Genomic DNA, 23,849 nt, shown 5'->3' with positions numbered 1-23,849 from the left:
GGCCCTGAGCTGGCGCCTCACTCCAAAAACTCCAAACATCCAAGGATGTATCCCAGAACAAAGCTGTCCCCACCTCAAACTTGTGCTGCCCTGATAGACTCAAGGGATCCCTATGATCTGACATCAGGAACTTGGACTGGTGAGTTTTGTTTCCCAGGCATAAAGGCTGGAATTAGCGCACAGGACCCCCTGACCCCCGGTGGCAGGCTGACTGCAACAAATAGGAACATCAAAGAGTATCTCCCAGAACGAAGCTGTCCCCACCTCAAACTTGTGCTGTCCGTACAGTTCCAAGTGGAGACCTAGAAACTGACATCAGGAACCTGGACTGGTGAGTTTTCTTTTCAGGGAAAATGGCCAAAGTATGTGCCCAGGGGCCCCCAGCCCTGTTCTGGACCCTGATTGCAAAAAATCCTTATATCTAAGGATGTACCCCAAACCGAAGTTATCCCCACCTCAAACTTGTGCTGCCCGTACAGTGCCAAGGGAGACCTAGAAACTGACATCAGGAACTTGGACTGGTGAGTTTTCTTTCCCAGGGAAAAAGGCTGGAATTAGCACTCAGGACCCCCTGGCCCTGGGTGGGCAGGTGATTGCAAAAACTCCAAACATCAAAGAATGCATCCCAGAACAAAGCTGTCCCCACCTCAAACTTGTACTGCCCTGACAGTCCCAAGGGAGTCTTACAAACTGACATCAGGAACCTGGACTGGTGAGTTTCCTTTTCAGGGAAAAGGGCTGGAATTAGAGCAAAGGTCCCCCTGGCCTTGGGCAGGCACCTGGCTGCAGCACATAAGAACATCAAAGGATATCTCTGAGACTTCATCTGCCCCCACCTCAAACTTGTGCTGCCAGTACAGTGCCAAGGGAGACCTACAAACTGACATCAGGAACCTGGACTGGTGAGTTTTCTTTCCCAGGGAAAATGGCCAAAGTATGTGCCCAGGGGCCCCTGGCCCTGAGCTGGCGCCTGAATGCAAAAACTACAAACATCCAAGGATGCATCCCAGAACAAAGCTGTCCCCACCTCAAACTTGTGCTGCCCTGACAATCCCAATGGTTCCCTTGAAACTGACATCAGGAACCTGGACTGCTGTGTTTCCTTTCCCAGGGAAAAGGCTGGAATTAGCGCACAGGTCCCCTGACCCCAGGTGGGTGCCTGACTGCAAAAATAAGAACATCAAAGGATATCTCCGAGACTTCATCTGCCCCCATCTCAAACTTGCACTGCCCTGAGAGTCCCAAGGGAGCCCTACAAATTGACATCAGGAACCTGGACCGGTGAGTTTTCTTTCCAGGGAAAAGACTGGAGAATATGCTCAGGGGCCCCTGGCCCTGGGCTGGGACCTGACTGCAAAGTATCCAAACATCGAAGGATGTATCCCAGAACAAAGCTGTCCCCACCTCAAACTTGTGCTGCCCGTACAGTGCAAAGGGAGCCCTACAAACTGACATCAGGAACCTGGACTGGTGAGTTTTCTTTCCCAGGGAAAAGGACCGCTGTTTGTACTCACGGCCTTGTGGACACCACTGGGCCTCCTGAAATTCGAAATGGGATGCCAGATGCCTTCCACACCAAAGCTGCCCCTGGCTCATGGCCTGACTGCTCTTGCCGTGGTCCTGGGTGGCCCCGGGATCTCCGTCTGGAATATCCCATGGCACTGGGATGACTTCGGCTCCCTTTGTCTCCTTTTCCACAGCAGATCTCTCCCAGGTGTCCCCAAGTCGTTCCAGCTGCCCCAGTTCCCTCCCATTGTGCCACTCAACATTCCCGCTTCCCTCCTGATTTTCCCAGTGTCCCTCCCAGTGCTCCCATAGCAGGTACAGGATGCAGTAGAAGCAGTTCTGTCACTGCTTGTAGCCCTTACTGACACCACAGGAAGGCTCTGAGGGTTCTTGGGGATGGTGGGGAGGGATGCAGGGGTCCCAGCGGTGTCACTCTGGGGGTTGGAAATCCAGATGGATTTTGGGAGGGGGGCATGGAGTGTTCAAGGGGGTCTCTCAATGGTCATATGGGGAGGGGTCCCAAGGGCATCCCAGGGTGTCCTAGGGACCACTGGGGGGTACCAGGGATCCCTTAGGGTTACTGGGGATCATTCAGAGGGTCCCAGAGGGATCAAGGTAGGTCCCTGGGGGATCTTTTTAGGGGTACCAAGAGAGTTTTGTAGGGTCCCAGGGGTCAGATCTCCCAATTGAGATCTGGGGAGGAAGGGGGAGTCCCACAGGGACTGGCGGGGGGAGAACAACTTAGCATCACCAAACATGTTCTGGCAATCTCCCCATACAATCTAGAGCCCAACTACACCCTGCACTGCCAATTTCAAGTCCCCAGGACTTGTGTTGTTACAGGCTATGCAGCAGAGCAGAGCAGCTGTGGGACAAATACGTGCAGACATCTGTGACACAGGACAGGGAGAGAGAGCTTTTGAGGAGAAGAAAGGACCGAGAGACTCAAAGAACACAGAGTGCACCAGAGACAAGTGACAGGACACACACCAGAACTGCTCTGCCCTGAGCACCTCAGCACTGTGATCAAAACAGACACTTTTTGCCTTTAGATGGCCTTAGGAGAGGCTTCTTGCACATCCCTGCCCCCAAAGCTCATTCAAAAGGCCCTCCCAGCACCCCACTTTCACCCCCAATGTGGGCCTGAGCCCTCAACTTATCTCTCAGCCATCTGGGGATGAGAATCCACGTCGCGTGCCAATGGAGGCTGCCTCGCCTGCGGGGAATGTCCTATGGTCACCGGGCTGTGGTCCCGTGCTCAGCTACAATTGAGAACACCAAACATCACTGCATGATCTTAGCTGCAAAATGGACAAAACCCAGCAAACCTGCTACTCACTGTTCCCCTAAGAATGCTCAGGCCGCTCACTTTTGCCAGGCTCGGAGGCTGCCACCATCATCGCAGGGTCAGCCTGGGTTAAGAAGAGACAAAGTGACTAGGCATTGCTGAAACACGAGTGGACCTTGGCTCAACCTCCCTACCTCGGCGACTCACCGCAACTCCTCAGCCATTGCCAATGGCTCCCTGGATGCCATCGTGAAATACAAAATTTCAAGGCTTCATCTCAGAGTCCTGAAATACTTCCAGAGGGCTCACAAGCACAGGAAATCCTTGTTGGTGACAGGGGCTTGGCATACTCTCGGTGGATTCCCTAAACACACAAACAAGAATGGATGCTTACAATTGCTCCAAAACCTGAAACCTGAGCACAAACAACTGCTTTGGCCCACTGCTCACCTGGCACACTTGGCCTTGACTGCTGCTATCTGCCTGGACCTCCTGAAAATAAAGGCAAAGAATACTGCTGTGACAAAGACACCCTTCAAGCATCCCCTGCAAATGCAAAAAATGACTGACCTGCTCATGGGAAAACCCTCACCCAGGACTGGGGCTCTCTGCCACAGATTTGAACTGTCAGCATCTGAAAGAAAGTTAGGACTGGTGTCAAACGGCTGCAGGACAACTTAACACAACTAAACATATTAAGCCAATCTCCCCATACAATCTAGAGCCCAACTACACCCTGCACTGCCAATTGCAAGTTCCCAGGACTTGTGTTGTTACAGGCTATGCAGCAGAGCAGAGCAGCTGTGGGACAAATACGTGCAGACATCTGTGACACAGGACAGGGAGAGAGAGCTTTTGAGGAGAAGAAAGGACCGAGAGACCCAAAGAACACAGAGTGCACCAGAGACAAGTGACAGGACACACACCAGAACTGCTCTGCCCTGCCGCGCTCCCGCCCCAGATCCCTGTTCTCAGCCCCAGCTAGCTCTCGTCCTGGGGCGAGGGCGGGCGATTGAGGCACCCTCCGCTGCTCCCAGCTGGGGTTTGGAGAGTGCCTTTGTGGGTTCCGGGTAGCACTGGCACGCCTCGTGGTGGTAAATGAAGAGCGGATCCTGTTGGGGGCTAAGTCCAAGTTTATTGTAGCCCAACAGGGCCAAATATTCCAGAACGGTGCCTGCCAACAGGAACAAGCACAAGGTTCTGACACCAGCTTATAAACTGTGAGGGAGGGGTAACCGACGACTAATGGGGATGGGGATGGGGATGGGGATAGGGAGTGGCTCCGGGATGGGGTGATATGATGTGGTCTAATGGGGGAAGGATATGGGGGGAGCCCCAGGTTCTCGCCCAATCACCCGGTGCCCAGAGTAGAAGCTTCTGGATGGATGGGAAGGGGCACCAAGTGATAGACAAGGCACCCGGTGGGGGTAAAGGGAAAGGCTGTGCCTCTTCCAGGGTGATGGACAGCCACTGGAGAGGCGGGAAGGGAGGACAAGGCGGGAAAACTGTGGACAAACCAAGTTGTACATGGGGGTACAAAGGAATAACCCGATACATAATACAAGAATAATAAAACATACAAATAACACAACTCCACATCTCCTCCTTTTTTGTTTAAAAAGAAAGAAAGTGGAAATGGGTAAAATGAGTCTTTAAACGGGGGCTTCACAGTCTCTGGGCTCATCCTGGAACTAGATGTTGTCTTCTTCAGGAAGTTCTTCTTCTTGGAACCCTTCTTGATTTAATGGTTCCAGTTCGTAAGGCACTGTCAGTGCAGCGTGGTTGACACTGATGGTGGAGTTAATTGTTTTTAAAATTAAACTCTTCACCATGCTGAAGCCTATGATAAACACAATGAGTCCCAGCAGCAGCAGGAGTCCTGTTTTTAAAATTGATTGAACCCACCCAGAGAGTCTTCATCCTTCAAACAGCGACCCCAGCCATCCTGCAGCGATGGGAGTGTGGACGTTCTCAGCCCTGGAACTTTTGCTGGAGGCTGAGGAACGATCCACGCATGCTGGGGTCTTAGGGCAATGGTGATGCCCAGAAGGATGAGGCTCATAGATGACAGCATCCTGGGTGGTTTCAGGGTGGAGTGCATGTCTGGAAAATAACTGAAATATAAGTTAATAATTGAGGTGGGGGAGGTCTAACTCAAAGGGGAACAGAGAATCCAAGGAGCCAGAGAGGGAAGAAGGGGGATCAGGTGAGGGGGACCTTCTCCGCCATCTGAGGGCGGCGTGCCGAACCTGAGGACTGTCCGGTTCTCTCTTCTGGGTCTTAGGGACATATGGTCTGACGAATTTGGAAGGGACCCATCTCAGGCCTGAGGGCGTGGATACGCAAGCATACCCCCGTCCCCAGGTGACCAAGTCATAGGGTCCCTCCTGCCGCCAGGTCTCAGGGTCTTTAATGAGAACCGGCGGCTTCTCCCTGACCTTGCTCTGCTCGTAGGAATTAAAGTGCCTTGCGATGGGGGGGTTGAGGCACTCGAAGGAACAGTTTAAGAAATTGATGGTAAAAAGGGCCCGCGCCAACTGAACCTGGGGGGACTCATTTTTAGCTGACGACTGTTGTTGTTTAAGCATCCTTTTGATGCTTTGATGAGTCTTCTCCACCACGGCTTGACCTGATGGGGAATAGGCGATGCCAGTTTTTATGTTCTATTCCCCATTGCTGCAGGAAGCCTGCGAATTCCTTGGACGTGTACCTGGGGGCATTGTCTGTTTTTATCAATTTTGGGACGCCCAGCATGGAGAAGGCTTGTATTAGGTGTTTCTCCACGTCCTTGGACTTCTCCCCTGTGTCGGCAGAGGCGAAAACTGCTCCAGAGAAGGTGTCCACGGAGACATGGACGTACTTCATCCTCCCAAAGGAGGGGATATGAGTAACGTCCATCTGCCACACCTCACAGGACTTCAGACCCCTAGGATTAGCCCCTGCGCTCACCGATGGTAGTGGGAGTGACTTACAGGACGGGCATGTGGCCACAATGGCCTTGGCCTGGTCCCGGGTTAGATGGAACTGCCGGACCAGACCAGGCGCATTTTGATGGTAAAGCTGGTGGCTTATTTTTGCTTGCTGGAACTTGTCCGGGAGCGGCAGCGAGGGAATCGGCACGCCGATTGCCCTCGGCCAAGAACCCCGGCAGGTCGGTGTGTGACCTGATATGCATCACATAAAATGGTTGCTCTCGGTGGGAGACTAGCCTTATCAGCTTTGAGAGCAGCCTGTTAAGGGCATCGTTGGCGACACCTTGCAGGATTGCATCCTGTGCTCTGGACACTACACCCGCTACATAGGCCAAATCGGTTACCAAATTAAAAGGTTCAGAGAACCGCTCAAAAGCTCTAACAACTGCGGCCAACTCAGCTACTTGAGGGGATCCTTCCACCTCAACAACATCCGCTTCCCACCGCTGAGTTTGAGGATCTTTCCAAGTCACTACTGACTTGTGGGACCCTCCGGACACGTCTGTAAAAACTGTTAGAGCCTTTAAGGGTTTTTTGCTCTGAATCTGTTTTGTTGATAAAGTGAATTGGATTTCCGAATAGAAAATTTTGTGGGCCGGTCTCAAAACAGAAATTTTTCCGGTGTAGCTGTCCAGTGCAAACTGCAATGATTCATTCTCTTGCAGCAGGTGTTCCAACATTGCCTTTGTGAATTGGCCCGATTCCAATTTCAAAGGAATGTGGATGCAATCAAAGTCACACCCCGCCAGCTCCCGAATCCGTGTTCTTGCCTTGCGGATTAGTTCCGCCACCAGCTCTTGTGGCCGTGTCATCCTTTTGGATCGTGAATGACTCAGGAATACCCACTCTATGATGGAGAGTGGGTCCCTTTTATCCTGATCCTTGCCCTTTCTTAGGGTGTCTGCCCATTGGAAGATGACGCCGTGGAGGTGTGGCAGTCTGACCAATATGATGAATCTGAAGGGCAGGCCCGGATCGTACCTGTGGGCCTGCCTAGCAGACATTGCCTCCTGAACCTTCTGCAAAGCAGCTTTGGCCTCTGGAGTGAGTTCCCTGGGAGAACTAGGCTCTTCCCCCCCTTTCAATAAATTGAAAAGAGGGGCTAGGTCTTCGTTGTTAATACCTAACCAGGGTCTCACCCAGTTTAAAGACCCACACAGCTGCTGCACGTCGGCTAGAGTCCGAATTGAATTTTTTATGGCCAATTTCTGCGGAACAATGGTCCGCTTGTTTATTTCCGAACCCAGGTACTTCCAAGGTGGCATCTTTTGAATCTTATCTTCTTGCAGCTCGAACCCTACAGCAACTAACGCACTGGTTGTCAGTTCAAGCGCATGTGTAAGTAAATCGTTGTTGGGGGCACAAATAAGAATATCATCCATATAATGCTGGATGATCGCGCCCTCGGTGGCTGCACGCACAGGGGACAGCAATGAAGAGACGTACCACTGGCAAATAATAGGGCTGTTTTTTATGCTTTGGGGGAGACATTTCTAGTGGTATCTCTCCACTGGGGCTTCTCGGTTGATGGAAGGAACTGAGAAGGCGAACCGTGGCGTGTCATCAGGGTGTAGGGGAATTTGGAAAAAACAATTCTTGATATCAATCACAGCCAATTCCCAATTTTCCGGTAACATCGTGGGGGACGGCGTCCCTGGCTGGAGAGGACCCATATCTTCTATTACATTGTTGATGGCACGAAGGTCGTGGAGGAGGCGCCACTCGTCTTTGCCAGGTTTTTTCAGGACAAAGACGGGGGAATTCCAGGGGGATGTTGTTTCCTGGATATTCCCTTTGGTGAGTTGCTCCTTCACGAGCTCCCGAAGCGCTTTTAATTTCTGTTTATTGAGCGGCCACTGCTCTACCCACACTGGTGTGTCTGTGAGCCGATTAAGTTTCCGGGTAGGACGCTCCTCAGTGACCGTTGTCCGAAAAACCTGAGGGGTCGGGATGTCAATTGTGACCCCCCACTGGGCCATCAGGTCTCTCCCCCACAAGGGTTCCGTGTAATCTAATACGAACGGGCGTAAATAGGCCGATTGCCCGTTCGGCCCCTCAAATTTTACGATGTTTTTTGATTGTTTAGCCAATTGAGAACCCCCTACGCCTTGAATTTTTCCCGCCACATTTTGCAATTCCCAGCGTGACGGCCAATCCCGTGAAGGAATGACTGTCACGTCTGCCCCTGTATCCAGGAGACCGCTTGGGTGTTTGTACTCCCCATCCTTCCGCATGTAGCAGGACAGTTTTGGCCTTTCCTTCCCTATGACCTGGGCCTGGCACACCTGGTAACTCTTCTTTGCTGATTTCTTCCATAGATCCTCAGGGTGTGCCGGAGGCCCAGATGCTGGAATGGCCTGGGCGATGATTTGGCCCTTGGGAAGGAAGACCGGAGGATGGGGGCAGTGCAGCCACACCACTAATTGCTCGGTGTTCCTAGATGTTAGGGATGGTGCAATAGTGACTTCGAGAGGCGTGAATTTTGTGTCCCCAAGAACGATATACTTACTGTGGAGGTTCCTCCAGGTTCCCGGGTCCTCTGTGTCGACGGCAATGGAGTGCCAGTCGCTGTCCCTTAGGTGCAGAGCCTCAGTCAGGGCCAACCTATATGGGGAGAAATCAGATGGGGTGTTAAGTACCGGCTTGGGCTGGTTCAGGCCTCGACCCAGCCAGGCAGTGGGAATGAAATCCACATCCTCCCTCATATAGGTTGGTTCGTCAACCATAGTCCGGTGTGTCAAGTCCAGTGAAATATCCTCAGGTGGGCATTGATGGTAGTCGTCCCTCCCCTCCTCTGATGTTATAGAGCCCGCCATATTTATGTCCTCGCGCAGGGAGGGACTGCGCTGATGACTCAGTTTTTTTGTTTTCCCCCTGAGTTGGGGGCACTCCTCCCTTGTCGCTGCTGCTTAAACTTAAAAAACTTGTCCCTCAGCAGGCATTGGGAAGCCCAATGTCCCTTCTGCCTACACAGATTGCAGGCCTGATGGTGCTGTTGTCCCCTCGGGGGTGCTCCTGTAGGGCGGCGGTCTGGAGAAGGGGTGGCTGGTGGTGTCGCGGCTGCAGCAAAAGCCACTCTCCTTGTTGGTGGTTTAGGAGTCCTTGGAATGTCCTTAGCAGGAACTGTCACCTTCCTCGCACAGACTTGCAGCATGCTTTGAAGGGTAGGCTCAGGGTCCAGGGGCAGACTGAGGATTGCTTGCCTGCAAGCGTCGTTTGCATTCTGCCTTGCTACCATAGCAAGCATCCCCTCTCTCAGTTTCTCATCCGGGACCTGAGCCTCCATCGTGTGGTGCAAGCGATCCACAAACGCGACAAAAGGTTCTAGGGGTTCCTGCTTTAGGGACAAGAAGTTAATAGCCGTACCGCTGGGTCTTAACTTAAAAAACGCCTTCTCTGCCGCCCTGGTGCCGACCTGCAGCGCCTCTCGAGGTATTTTTTCTGCCTGCTTGGTCCCCATTTTCCAATCCCCCTCCCCGCACAAGTGGTCTACGGATATTATTGCCCCATCTTCATCCTTAGAGCTATCTGCATTGGCCCAAAGGTCAGGCAACACCTCCTTGATCTCCCGCTTCCATTCGGATTCCCAGATTAAAAATTCTCCGTGGGTGATAAGGCAGGAGAAGACAGTCTGAATGTCCGCGGGGACATATTCTTTGGAGGAGAGGGTTGCCTTCAATAAGCCTCTAAAATATTCGCTTTCCCTACCGAATTCTTTCTGGGCCTTGCAGAGCTCCTTGATGGTCTGCTGGGGGATGGGGGACCACTGTGCAAGGGGCCTACCTCCCCGCCGCGGGGTATAGGCGACAGGTGTGGCCGAGAAGATAGGTAGGGATTGGGGTGGATCGGGGTTCCCACGCTCCCCCCCCCCCGGAACCGAAAGCGTGGGAACTGGAAGTGGGGTCATGGGAACCAGGGGACCAGGCGTGGTCTGGAGCAGGGGGAGTGGTATGTTGGGGACTCCCCTCCCCGGGGGTGGAGCTGAGGGGTGGGATGTTGAATAATTCAAGGAAGGAGGAGTCGGCAGGGGGTGGAGGAGGGAGGTGGGCAGAGAAGTCGTGGGACGGGAAAGGGTTGGTCTGCCGGAAGGGGTTTTGGGAGGAGGGAGGATAGGGATCATGGGAAGAAGAAGCACAAGTGGCGGGAAAAGCCATGTGGCCTCCACCATCTTGTGTCCTGGGGAAGGGGGAAGAAGGGAAGCCATTTTGTGGGGTTTGGGGATGGAGGATGGGGGAATGAGGGATCTTCGGGGGTCTGGAACAATTTAAAACGAACAGAGTTTCCACGGGACGGGGCTGTACAGCGCGGGGAAGAAGGGGAACAGGTAGAAGCAGAGACAGTGCCTGCACCATCCTGCGGGGAGTCAAGGATATTTTCAGAGGGGCCAGAATCTGCCTGCGGGCAACGCCGGGATGCCTGTCTGAGAACACCCGACTTCGGGAGAGAGGGAGAGGTAAGCGGAGTAGGGTTTCTCGAGCTAACAGCCGAACTGGGGATCGGTTTGTTTGCGGCTGGCTGTGGCAGACTTTCGTAATGATTTTTAATAATATCCTGAATTTGGAGAGCCAAATGGGTGAATTTGGAGAGAGAGATCCGACTGCCGCAGGATCTCTTTCCCTACCTGGTCCCAAAAGGGCACTTGGTATAATTTAGCTGCCGAAATGTCCGGGAAGGTTTGCGACAGCCACCGGACAAACCGTTTAACTTGTGATTTTTTTAACCTTTATACCCCCCGCTAAAAGGATACCCACAACCTGGGAATAGATGCTCTTCTGCGGCACTGACAGCCTTGCACCCATGCTGTCTGATGTTAAAAGGTGCCGCAAAGTTTACGATTGGGGAAACGAAAACGAAAAACAGAAGACCGCCCCACCCACTCTTTCCCAAGTTCTTATAGCTTTCCGCCCGGGAAGGGAAGCACCGGAAGCTCGCCAGGGAGCACCAAAAACAGGGATCTTTTACCCGAATCCCAGGGAGAAAGAAACCCACCAAAAAGGGACAAACCCCCAACCAAAAAGGACAGGGAAAGCGCCAGGGACCCCTATAATTACCAACCGGGGATCCGGGAGGGTAGGGAAGAAACGAAAAGCCCAATCGTAAAACCTCACCACGAGAGGACCGACTCCGGAGGTGCCTTCCGGAGCTGCCGGTCCTGGCCCCGGGAGCGCCACCCACTAAAACGTGGGTCTGCTCCCGCCGGGGTAGTTGACGGCCAGGAGGACGAGTCTTCGGGTGTGCGCGACCCTAAAAATCCTCAGACAAGGGGTCCAACGCCACGGAAAGGGCCCCACGTTGGGCGCCAGCTACCGCGCTCCCGCCCCAGATCCCTGTACTCAGCCCCGGCTAGCTCTCGTCCTGGGGCGAGGGCGGGCGATTGAGGCACCCTCCGCTGCTCCCAGCTGGGGTTTGGAGAGTGCCTTTGTGGGTTCCGGGTAGCGCTGGCACGCCTCGTGGTGATAAATGAAGAGCGGATCCTGTTGGGGGCTAAGTCCAAGTTTATTGTAGCCCAACAGGGCCAAACATTCCAAAACGGTGCCTGCCAACAGGAACAAGCACAAGGTTCTGACACCAGCTTATAAACTGTGAGGGAGGGGTAACAGATGACTAATGGGGACGGGGATAGGGAGTGGCTCTGGGATGGGGTGATATGATGTGCTCTAATGGGGGAAGGATATGGGGGGAGCCCCAGGTCCTCGCCCAATCACCCGGTGCCCAGAGTAGAAGCTTCTGGATGGATGGGAAGGGGCACCAAGTGATAGACAAGGCACCCAGTGGGGGGTAAAGGGAAAGGCTGTGCCTCTTCCAGGGTGATGGACAGCCACTGGAGAGGCGGGAAGGGAGGACAAGGCGAGAAAACTGGGGACAAACCAAGTTGTACATGGGGGTACAAAGGAATAACCCGATACATAATACAAGAATAATAAAAAATACAAATAACAAAACTCCACACTGCCCTGAGCACCTCAGCACTGTGATCAAAACAGACACTTTTTGCCTTTAGATGGCCTAAGGAGACATTTTTTGGACGTCTCCAATTCCAAACTGACTCAAACACCCCTTCTGGGGAGTCCCAACCTTGCACCCCGCTTATCACCCCCTCTGTGGGTCATAACCCTCCACTTATCTTGCACTCATCTGGGGAAGCAAATCCCTGTTGGGTGCAGAAGACCGTCTCCCTGTCTGGGAAGTTCCCCGCTGTCATTTCTTAGTCTGCCAAGAGAAAGAAAACTAAACATCAGTACACAGTCTTATCTGCACATGGGCCAAAACCTGATAATGCTGCTACTGACCATTCTCCTTAGAATGCCCGGGTTCTTGACCTGCACACTTCGGACGTGCTTGGATTCCAATGCCGTCATCGCAGGGTACACCTAGGTTAAGTGGAGACAAGGCAACATGGCATTGCTGAAACACGAGTGGAATCTCATTCCTCCCCAACTCACCACAACACCTCGGCCATTCCTCAGGGCTACCAGGATGGGACCTTGAAATGCAGGATTGGAAGGCTCCATCACAGGGTCCTATAATGCTTCCAGCAAGATCACAAGGGAATGAAACCTGGTCCATCAGCCAGTTGGTAACGGAGGTATGCGCACTCCGAGTCGATTCCCTAAAGCACAAAATCAAGAATGGATGCTTACAATTGCACCAAAAACTGAGACCTGAGCAAGAATAACTGTTTCTGTCCCCTGCTCACCTGGCACACTTGGCCTTGACTGCAGCTATCTGCCTGGACATCCTAAAAATAAAGGCAAAGAGCACCGCTGTATCACGGTCACCCCATTTAGGCTGCCCCTGCAAATGTGAACAATGACTGACCTGCTGATTGGAAAACCCCCACCCAGGACTGGGGCCCTCTGCCATAGATTTGAGCTGTCTGCATCTGAAAGGAAGTTAGGACTAGTGTCAAACGGCTGCAGCACAGCTTAGCATCACCAAACATGTTATGTCAATCTCCCCATACAATCTAGAGCCCAACTACACCCTACACTGCCAATTTCAAGTCCCCAGGACTTGTGTTGTTACAGGCTATGCAGCAGGGCAGAGCAGCTGCGGGACAAATACGTGCAGACACCCGTGACACAGGACAGGGAGAGAGAGCTTTTGACAAGAAAGAACTGAGAGACCCAAAGAACACAGAGTGCACCAGAAACAAGTGGCAGGACACACACCAGCACTTCTCTGCCCTGAGCACCTCAGCACTGAGATCAAAACAGACACTCTCCCTTTAGGTGGCCTAAGGGAACACTCCTTGGACATCCCCATCTCCAAAACTGACTCAAAAACCCCTCCTGGGGAGTCCCAACCCAGCACCTCTCTTCCATTCCCTCTGTGGGTGTTAGCCCTTGTAAGAGGCCGTCTGAAGACCCTCACTCATTTGCCTGCCGATTGCCACGAGCAGGATTTCCCTTCCCCCTCTGCAGTTCCGGCTTGGAGAAGGCAACAGTGCAGGTGTAGCCGCTGTACCGTTACGTGCTGTTCCCAACGAGGCCCGGCAAGAACTTGGCAAGGAGTTGGCAAGGACTTGGCGAAGACCCAGCGTGGACCCAGCACCGAGCGGCCTACTGCAATTCCTGCTTCACTCTCCACCCTTAAGCCAAATGAACTGTTGGGGTGACTCTGGTGGTCTCTCACTGAAGACCCCTCATCTGCCTCACTACCACCATGACAGACGGAGATCAAGAACCCTCTCCGCAAGGACTGAGACTGAGACTCCTACCACAAACAGTGGGCGAAGGGAGAGAATGACCTGACCTGTTCTTCTCCAGTAACTTCAATGGACTTATCCCTTATTGTGTTTGTTCAGCCTAGATGATGTTCTGTAAATACACTTGTTCCCCCACAGCAATTTCAATAGACTCTCATTGTTCTGCCTGCTCCCCCCCCTTTTCCCTCTGTGGACTATAACTGGACCCCTGGGATAGGTAGAACTTTGGAGACTCTCCCCAACACAACAAGACGGATCCACATCGTCCGGACCAGTGAGGACTCCGCCTGTGTTGGTAGCTATTCCCATCCCCCCTTCTCTCTCTCTCTCTATCCTTTTATTTCTTTTCTGAACCCACTATCGCATTTATTGTTTTGGCCCTTAATAAAGGTGCATTTGTTGTGATTAAACTGCTGATTGTCTTTTGCACTTTGGGATCGGCTAACGAACCATCACGACACCCCGCTATAAGCGGATCGTGACATTAAAATTGGCGTCACGGACAGGATTTCTGTCTAGGCAGAAGGGTGCAGGTTCTGTGTAGTCTGTAACAGGGGAAGGACGTTTCTTGCCAGCCGCACCTAGCCTGCCAGTACAAAAGACTGAGCATGGTCTGGAAAGCAAGGGGTAAGATTCAGATTTCCCACAGACTGCACATTGCCTAGGTGAAAAAGCACCCACACTGTCTTCAGAAATTGCAAAAGATCTCTTAGTGCAAAAGGCGGGACACTGTTGTGATTATGTGTGTGTTTGGACTGTCTGGGAAGGAAGAGACAACTTGAAGAAACTAAGCAGAGCCTCCCAGGCAGATTTTGTCTCTTCACCCACCCAGGGAAGTGAAGGGCGACACAGCGAAGTCTGTGTGCTTTGAGTAACTTACACTGTTGTTTTATGTGTGTGTTTGGACTGTCTGGGAAGGAAGAGACAACTTGAAGAAACTAAGCAGAGCCTCCCAGGCAGATTTTGTCTCTTCACCCACCCAGGGAAGTGAAGGGCGACACAGCGAAGTCTGTGTGCTTTGAGTAACTTACACTGTTGTTTTATGTGTGTGTTTGGACTGTCTGGGAAGGAAGAGACAACTTGAAGAAACTAAGCAGAGCCTCCCAGGCAGATTTTGTCTCTTCACCCACCCAGGGAAGTGAAGGGCGACACAGCGAAGTCTGTGTGCTTTGAGTAACTTAAGTTTGTACCTCCCTGCTGTGGTTTTGGTCCCTTCACAAAATGAGTGATAACTGTAACGATAAGGGTAAAGTTGAATTTTATGCTTTACTAGCTAAATACAATGCCAAACCTTCTCCGGGAGGAGAAGAATGGGCACAAAGTAATTGGTTTAATTTGGATAATGTGGTTGATAGAATATGTTCTTTACAACATGGTACAAAATTCAAACTGGGCAGAAATAAATCTATCTTATGCTCAGTTTTGGGAGCTTGTCTTACGGCAGCTGTAGAAACTCGCTTCCAGCGAAGAGGTGAGCAAGAAACAATAATAGACTCCCTTCAAAATTTGGTTGAAATTTTACAAAAACAATTACATGAAGAAAGGAATGAAAAACATTCATTGAGAAATGAGAACTATGCATTAAGAGCTGCCTTAAAAGAGGAACACGTTAACAAATCATCTAATGCTGATTCCTCTATAAATCCTGAGGGAAAGGAAACTCCTCACATTAACCAAATTTATCCTCACAAAGAACTTGAGGCAGTAAATAATTGTGGGGAACATTGCTGCTCTCACTTAAGACCCTTAATTAAAACAGAATATAACTATCTCAGTGATGATGATCTTGACCCCCACATCACAACCAAACACATACCATACACTGCCACCGAATTGGCTAAGCTTAAAAAAGAATATGGACGCCTTCCATACGAATCAGAAACAGAATATGTTTTCCGGGTGTCCCTCACTGGTGGCGATCAAATTAAACTAACTGAACAAGAAGCCAGTGGGTACTGGGGACATGGTGTCTTCTTAACAACAGGAGATAAACGTGACTCATGGTCCGTGACACAGCGCGCGGCTTTTTGGGCCGGGGGAACGAACCCCTTGGAAAGGGGAGATCCTATAGCTATAATCAGCACCCCCGACCAACTCCTAGAAAGTGTACACAAAGCCGCCTGTTTGCAAATGATTCATGAAAAGAAATTAATTCCTGGCTTTGAATCCCCAATGCAATTACCTGTGAAGCCTGAACTAATGACTCCTTTAATTCGTGGGCTTCCAGAAACCCTCAAACCTACTGCCATAGCCTTACAGAAAACTATCATGACATTAAGCCCTACAGAAAAACTAGACAGATTTCTTGGTAACCCCACTAATCGCACTGGATCTACTGATCCTAGCTTTACTCCATCCTGCTCTCCATTCCAAGCTGTAAATTCACAAGCCAGTTCACCTGGCAGTAATCATAAAATTTGGACATGGGGTGAAGTTGCAGAGGATTTGATCAATTATTGTAGAAAATATGGACCTGTAAAAACCCCGGAAGAGAAACCAGAAAAATCAGAGAAAACAAAAGGGATTCGGTCTATTGGGACTCCTTACAGTAAAAATCCAGAAAAGGGAAAACAGAACCCTAGCCGCCAGCATTGGTGGTCACTGGGAGTCCAAAAGGGGGTCCCCAGAGAAGTGATGGATGGTCTGCCCCTTGATAAATTACAGAAAATAATAACTAATTGGTGCTATCGAAAATCAAATCCATCAGTTCAACCCAGTACACACCCTAGTGCACCCACTCTTCCTCATAACATGGGCAGTGAACCAACTCTCCCTCAGCCTCTCCTTCCTCTCCCGAACACGGGTAAGGAAACAACTTTCTCACTGTCCCTCCTGCAAAACAGGGGCAGTGGACAAAAACTAACCATATCACAGCTTTCCTCTCAGAACTCAGGCTGTGACCCAAAATTAACATTCTCCCAGTTTCTCTCTCAAAATCCAGGCAGTGAGTCATCTCTTTCTCAGCCTTTTCCTCAAAATCTGAGCAGAGATTCCTGTGGTTTCAGAGACGCTGAGAAAAGGTACGCTACCTGGGAGAAGGGATTGTTTGTGTGCAGCCTGGCTCTCATTGAAGTGGAAAGACTTGCACTACAACTACCAATTGTATTGAGAAGCCCTTTCAATGATATTAAGACAGTCACTACTGGGACCCTCCCTCCTGACGGGGTGGCCCAGAGGGCCTCGGTAAGAAAGTGGTATGCTCAGACTGAACATTACTGTCACTTCTTCTCAATAACAGATGGAGTTGTGAAAAATTTGGCAATACAAGAAACTGAGAGCTTGGATAGCAGCCAGGACACACCTGCCTCTGTAATCAAAATGGCCCCTCCTTTTTCCCCCAAACAATCGGCAAGTTCTTGGTTCACTGAACTAATTAATACTGAGGGAGAAAGCAGTGCTCGGGTTGGGGAGCTGATAGCTGTTTGGAGTGCTTTTCAACGTAAGGTACAGAACACCTCTCTTGTCTCTATCTACACTGACTCCTATGCTGTGCACCAAATGATCCTGATAATCCAGCACATTACCCTGGCCAACCTGTTCTGGTGGACATCCCTTACTACAGGGCTGGTACCCCTTGTGCTAAAACCCCCTTGGAATGAATGTGCATGGAAAGCCTCTGGTGCTCTAGGGAAAGAACATTGGATAAATACATGCTGGATAATTCCATCATTCTAACCTTTTCTGCTTCTCGCTGGCAGGAGTCTGTTGTGTTTACTTTTACAGAAGAACTCCGAGGGACATGAAGACCACCTAATCCATGATAAAACTGGTAATACTTTCCTGCATCCTACCACAACCCCAGAGCCAGAAATCAGCTGAGTGTTTGTGGCCTGAAATAATTGTGGTAGCATGCAGAAAAAGTGAAAAGATCTCTTTAAGCACAAAAAGGTTTGTACGCACCAAAGCGTACAGGATTGTTGGCACAATTTAACATTAACACAAACTGCAGAAGTAGTTTGTCTTCGGTTCAAAAATACTGAAGGACTTTCTTTTAAATTTATTCATACCACCACCACCACTCAAACCCAACCACCAGTTATGCTTACCCCGAAAATTTCTAAAGTTGGACCATATATAATTAGGGAAACTGGCCAACAACAGATATTGTTCAATCCGGCATGGTCTCTTAAACAAGTTAAATTGCTAATGCAAAGCAATGTCTCTGAAATTCAGCCAGCTTGTTCACCTTTCTTGCAAACTTCTTTCCACGGTTGGACGACCTGGTTGCGACAGTGGAACCTTTCTGAAACACGGATGCCAAGAGACATAACTGGTGTTGTGGGAACAGGATTGGGAATTCTAAATAGTATTAAGATTTCCAATCCTGGTGGAATTTGGTGAACTTTACTTATGATCCCACCACAAACTTAGCCACAGCTTTTGTGTTAACCATACGCAATGCCTCGGTGCATTCAATATTCCCCATTATTGCATTAGGATTAAATCATGATGGAGCCACTCTCTATCCTTCCGAGCATAGAGAATGGGCCCGACAAATTGATGGTAAATGGCAAACTGTTAATTTAGAATCCTGTATTGTCCGAGAACAACAAGGGTTCATCTGTGAAGGCAATGCAATTATAGCTCAAGATATCTGTTTAGACACAGAACAAAATATCTGTCACTTTGAAATCCATCCTAACAAAACTTCTAAAACATTCCTTGTATATATAGGAAATGGATGTGCATGCTTTAGAACTGCTTGTAATACAGTGTATGTAGAAGACACAGTAGTAGATACTAAAAACCATTCAAATTTTTGTGCTTGTAATTTCACTAAAATTTCTGGATGTGATTTTTCGTTTGAAACTCCAGTTACTTCATATCAACTTTTAGAGTCCAATTACACGCTGATTCATAAGCTATTGCCTACCCCCATTGGAATGAATCTTACTCTGGTGAGGCAATTGTTGCTTCACCAGGATTTAATTGAAATCTTAGGAAAAATCAAGGAGAACGGACAGAAAACATTGGTAACTGTTCATCATGATGTACAAGAAATACATCGGGTTATAGAAAGGGTGAAAAGTGATGCTGAACACAGGTGGTGGGATACACTTTTTGGGTGGTCACCTACTGCTACAGGTATCCTGAACAAATTGTGTCATCCCATTGTTGTCCTTTTGATTTTAGTTTTGATTGGTTTTGCTTTGTTTGTCATAAATTGGAGAATGATAAAACGATTAACAAAATTGACAGCTATAATTAATGCACACCACCTGGCCAATGTGCTTTATACTGTAGACATCCCCAAGACTATAGACACAAAGCAATTATAAAATTAGACGATGATTTGTTTTAGTCACTTAGAAAACCTGATTTGAATTTTTATATTGGTTTATTAGAAAATTGTTTATTATTAATATTGATTATATTGCTTATTGTTGTTTCAATTAATACTAATTATTGTTTTAGTATTTTCCCTGTTCTCTTTTCCTCTCCTTTTCCTTTTTTCCCTTCTCTGGGATATGCTGCCAACACTAGACGAGTCCTGAAGACTTCACAACAACACTACGAAACCCTGCTGAACATCTCTCGAGGGCAATCGTCAGTCACGGGGTGGTGTAAGAGGCCGTCTGAAGACCCTCACTCATTTGCCTGCCGATTGCCACGAGCAGGATTTCCCTTCCCCCTCTGCAGTTCCGGCTTGGAGAAGGCAACAGTGCAGGTGTAGCCGCTGTACCGTTACGTGCTGTTCCCAACGAGGCCCGGCAAGAACTTGGCAAGGAGTTGGCAAGGACTTGGCGAAGACCCAGCGTGGACCCAGCACCGAGCGGCCTACTGCAATTCCTGCTTCACTCTCCACCCTTAAGCCAAATGAACTGTTGGGGTGACTCTGGTGGTCTCTCACTGAAGACCCCTCATCTGCCTCACTACCACCATGACAGACGGAGATCAAGAACCCTCTCCGCAAGGACTGAGACTGAGACTCCTACCACAAACAGTGGGCGAAGGGAGAGAATGACCTGACCTGTTCTTCTCCAGTAACTTCAATGGACTTATCCCTTATTGTGTTTGTTCAGCCTAGATGATGTTCTGTAAATACACTTGTTCCCCCACAGCAATTTCAATAGACTCTCATTGTTCTGCCTGCTCCCCCCCTTTTCCCTCTGTGGACTATAACTGGACCCCTGGGATAGGTAGAACTTTGGAGACTCTCCCCAACACAACAAGACGGATCCACATCGTCCGGACCAGTGAGGACTCCGCCTGTGTTGGTAGCTATTCCCATCCCCCCTTCTCTCTCTCTCTCTATCCTTTTATTTCTTTTCTGAACCCACTATCGCATTTATTGTTTTGGCCCTTAATAAAGGTGCATTTGTTGTGATTAAACTGCTGATTGTCTTTTGCACTTTGGGATCGGCTAACGAACCATCACGACACCCCGCTATAAGCGGATCGTGACAGCCCTCCACTTTATCTTGCACATATCTGGGGATGCAAATCCCCATCAGGTGCAGAACGAGGCCTCCTGCCTGTCTGGGAAGTTCCAGTTGTCACCAGGCTGTTATCTCTTGCTCTGCCAAGAGAAAGAAAACCAAACATCAGTGCACTACCTTAACAGCACATGGGCCAGAACCTGACAATTCTGCTACTCACCGTCTCCCAAGAAGTATCGGGCCACACACCTCAGGCACGCTTGGATTCTGACACAGTCATCTCAAGGTACACCTAGGTTAAGGGCAGACAAGGTGACATGGCATTGCTGCAACTTGAGGGTACCCTCGATCCTCCTCCCTGCCTCACCGCAAATCCTTGGCCATTCCTGTGGGTTACCAGGAGGGGACCTTGAAATGCAAAATTGGAAGGCTCTGTCACAGGGTCCTGTAATGCTTCCCACAAGATCACACGTGCATGAAAACTGGTCCATCAGCCAGATGGAGACAGAGGTATGCGTACTCCGAATGGATTCCCTAAAGCACACAAACTAGAACAGATACATACAATTGCACCAAAAACTAAAAGCTGAGCAAAAACAACTGCTTCTGTCCACTGCTCACCTGGCACACTTGGCCTTGACTGCTGCTATCTGCCAGGACCTCCTAAAAATAAAGGCAAAGAACACTGCTGTAACACTGTCACCACTTAGGCTTCCCCGGCAAATGCAAACAATGACTGACCTGATCATAGGAAAACCCTCACCCAGGACTGGGGCCATCTGCCATAGATTTGAGCTGCCTGCATCTGAAAGGAAGTTAGGACTAGTGTCAAATGGCTGCAGCACAGCTTAGCATCACCAAACATGTTATGTCAATCTCCCCATACAATCTAGAGCCCAACTACACCCTGCACTGCCAATTTCAAGTCCCCAGGACTTGTGTTGTTACAGGCTATGCAGCAGGGCAGAACAGCACCAGGAAAAATACGTGCAGACATCCGTGGCACCGGACAGGGAGAGAGAGCTTTTGAGGAGAAGAAAGGACCGAGAGACCCAAAGAACACAGAGTGCACCAGAGACAAGTGACAGGACACACACCAGAACTGCTCTGCCCTGAACACCTCAGCACTGAGATCAAAACAGTCACTTTGTCTTTAGCTGACCTAAGGGGACACTTCTTGCACATCCCTGCCCCCAAAGCTGATCCTAAAGGCCCTCCCAGCACGCCGCTTTCACCCCCACTGTGGGCCTGAGCCCTCAACTTATCTCTCAGCCATCTGGGGATGAGAATCCACGTCACGTGCCAATGGAGGCTGCCTCGCCTGCGGGGAATGTCCTATGGTCACCAGGCTGTGGTCCCGTGCTCAGCTACAATCGAGAACACCAAACATCACTGCATGATCTTAGCTGCACAATGGACAAAACCCAGCAAACATGCTACTCACCGTTCTCCTAAGAATGCTCGGGCCGCTCACTTTTGCCAGGCTCGGAGGCTGCCACCGTCATCGCAGAGTCTGCCTGGGTTAAGAAGAGACAAAGTGATTCGACATGGCTGAAACACGACCTTGGCTCAACCTCCCTACCTCGGCGACTCACCGCAACTCCTCAGCCATTGCCAATGGCTCCCTGGATGCCATCGTGAAATACAAAATTTCAAGGCTTCATCTCAGAGTCCTGAAATACTTCCAGAGGGCTCACAAGCACAGGAAATCCCGGCTATCAGCTGTTGGTGACAGGGGCTTGGCATACTCTGGGTGGATTCCCTAAACACACAAACAAGAACAGATACATACCATTGCTCCAAAACCTGAAACCTGAGCACAAACAACTGCTTTGGCCCACTGCTCACCTGGCACACTTGGCCTTGACTGCTGCTATCTGCCTGGACCTCCTGAAAATAAAGGCAAAGAACACTGCTGTGACAAAGACACCCTTCAAGCATCCCCTGCAAATGCAAAAAATGACTGACCTGCTCATGGGAAAACCCTCACCCAGGACTGGGGCCCTTAGCCACAGATTTGAACTGTCAGCATCTGAAAGAAAGTTAGGACTAGTGTCAAACGGCTGCAGGACAGCTTAACACAACTAAACATATTAAGCCAATCTCCCTATACAATCTAGAGCCCAACTACACCCTGCACTGCCAATTTCAAGTCCCCAGGACTTGTGTTGTTACAGGCTATGCAGCAGGGCAGAACAGCACCAGGAAAAATACGTGCAGACATCCATCACACAGGACAGGGAGAGAGAGCTTTTGAGGAGAAGAAAGGACCAAGAGACCCAAAGAACACAGAGTGCACCAGAAACAAGTGACAGGACACACACTGGAACTGCTCTGCCCTGAGCACCTCAGCACTGTGATCAAAACAGACACTTTTTGCCTTTAGATGGCCTAAGGAGACATTTTTTGGACGTCTCCAATTCCAAACTGACTCAAACACCCCTTCTGGGGAGTCCCAACCTTGCACCCCGCTTATCACCCCCTCTGTGGGTCATAACCCTCCACTTATCTTGCACTCATCTGGGGAAGCAAATCCCTGTTGGGTGCAGAAGACCGTCTCCCTGTCTGGGAAGTTCCCCGCTGTCATTTCTTAGTCTGCCAAGAGAAAGAAAACTAAACATCAGTACACAGTCTTATCTGCACATGGGCCAAAACCTGATAATGCTGCTACTGACCATTCTCCTTGGAATGCCCGGGTTCTTGACCTGCACGCTTCGGACGTGCTTGGATTCCAATGCCGTCATCGCAGGGTACACCTAGGTTAAGTGGAGACAAGGCAACATGGCATTGCTGAAACACGAGTGGAATCTCATTCCTCCCCAACTCACCACAACACCTCGGCCATTCCTCAGGGCTACCAGGATGGGACCTTGAAATGCAGGATTGGAAGGCTCCATCACAGGGTCCTATAATGCTTCCAGCAAATTCACAAGGGAATGAAACCTGGTCCATCAGCCAGTTGGTAACGGAGGTATGCGCACTCCGAGTCGATTCCCTAAAGCACAAAATCAAGAATGGATGCTTACAATTGCACCAAAAACTGAGACCTGAGCAAGAATAACTGTTTCTGTCCCCTGCTCACCTGGCACACTTGGCCTTGACTGCAGCTATCTGCCTGGACATCCTAAAAATAAAGGCAAAGAGCACCGCTGTATCACGGTCACCCCATTTAGGCTGCCCCTGCAAATGTGAACAATGACTGACCTGCTGATTGGAAAACCCCCACCCAGGACTGGGGCCCTCTGCCATAGATTTGAGCTGTCTGCATCTGAAAGGAAGTTAGGACTAGTGTCAAACGGCTGCAGCACAGCTTAGCATCACCAAACATGTTATGTCAATCTCCCCATACAATCTAGAGCCCAACTACACCCTACACTGCCAATTTCAAGTCCCCAGGACTTGTGCTATTACAGGCTATGCAGCAGGGCAGAGCAGCTGCGGGACAAATACGTGCAGACACCCGTGACACAGGACAGGGAGAGAGAGCTTTTGACAAGAAAGAACTGAGAGACCCAAAGAACACAGAGTGCACCAGAAACAAGTGGCAGGACACACACCAGCACTTCTCTGCCCTGAGCACCTCAGCACTGAGATCAAAACAGACACTCTCCCTTTAGGTGGCCTAAGGGGACACTCCTTGGACATCCCCATCTCCAAAACTGACTCAAAAACCCCTCCTGGGGAGTCCCAACCCAGCACCTCTCTTCCATTCCCTCTGTGGGTGTTAGCCCTCCACTTTATCTTGCACATATCTGGGGATGCAAATCCCCATCAGGTGCAGAACGAGGCCTCCTGCCTGTCTGGGAAGTTCCAGTTGTCACCAGGCTGTTATCTCTTGCTCTGCCAAGAGAAAGAAAACCAAACATCAGTGCACTACCTTAACAGCACATGGGGCAGAACCTGACAATTCTGCTACTCACCGTCTCCCAAGAAGTATCGGGCCACACACCTCAGGCACGCTTGGATTCTGACACAGTCATCTCAAGGTACACCTA

The 23,849-nt window shown here is 50.1% G+C and overlaps 1 protein-coding gene and 1 long non-coding RNA gene across 2 annotated transcripts; one reads left to right on the top strand and one right to left on the bottom strand.

Annotated features, from left to right (window-relative positions):
* Positions 1-3,275: 3,275 nt before the first annotated feature.
* Positions 3,276-23,693, bottom strand: LOC144246575 (uncharacterized). Its single transcript, XR_013340232.1, has 3 exons — positions 23,554-23,693; positions 20,596-20,659; positions 3,276-3,286 (listed from the first exon to the last, which is right to left on the bottom strand). It is a non-coding gene; the product is annotated as an uncharacterized LOC144246575 (long non-coding RNA).
* Positions 14,696-19,395, top strand: LOC144246588 (uncharacterized). The gene is made up of 4 exons (XM_077784497.1): positions 14,696-14,720; positions 14,919-15,782; positions 16,548-16,657; positions 19,363-19,395. Exons 1-4 carry the CDS (start codon positions 14,696-14,698, stop codon positions 19,393-19,395), a joined length of 1,032 nt encoding a protein of 343 aa, XP_077640623.1.
* Positions 23,694-23,849: the final 156 nt, after the last annotated feature.

The sequence above is a fragment of the Lonchura striata genome, chromosome 7 (assembly GCF_046129695.1).
Source record: "Lonchura striata isolate bLonStr1 chromosome 7, bLonStr1.mat, whole genome shotgun sequence".
NCBI lineage: Eukaryota > Metazoa > Chordata > Aves > Passeriformes > Estrildidae > Lonchura > Lonchura striata.
This window is presented reverse-complemented; position numbering and strand designations above follow the sequence as displayed.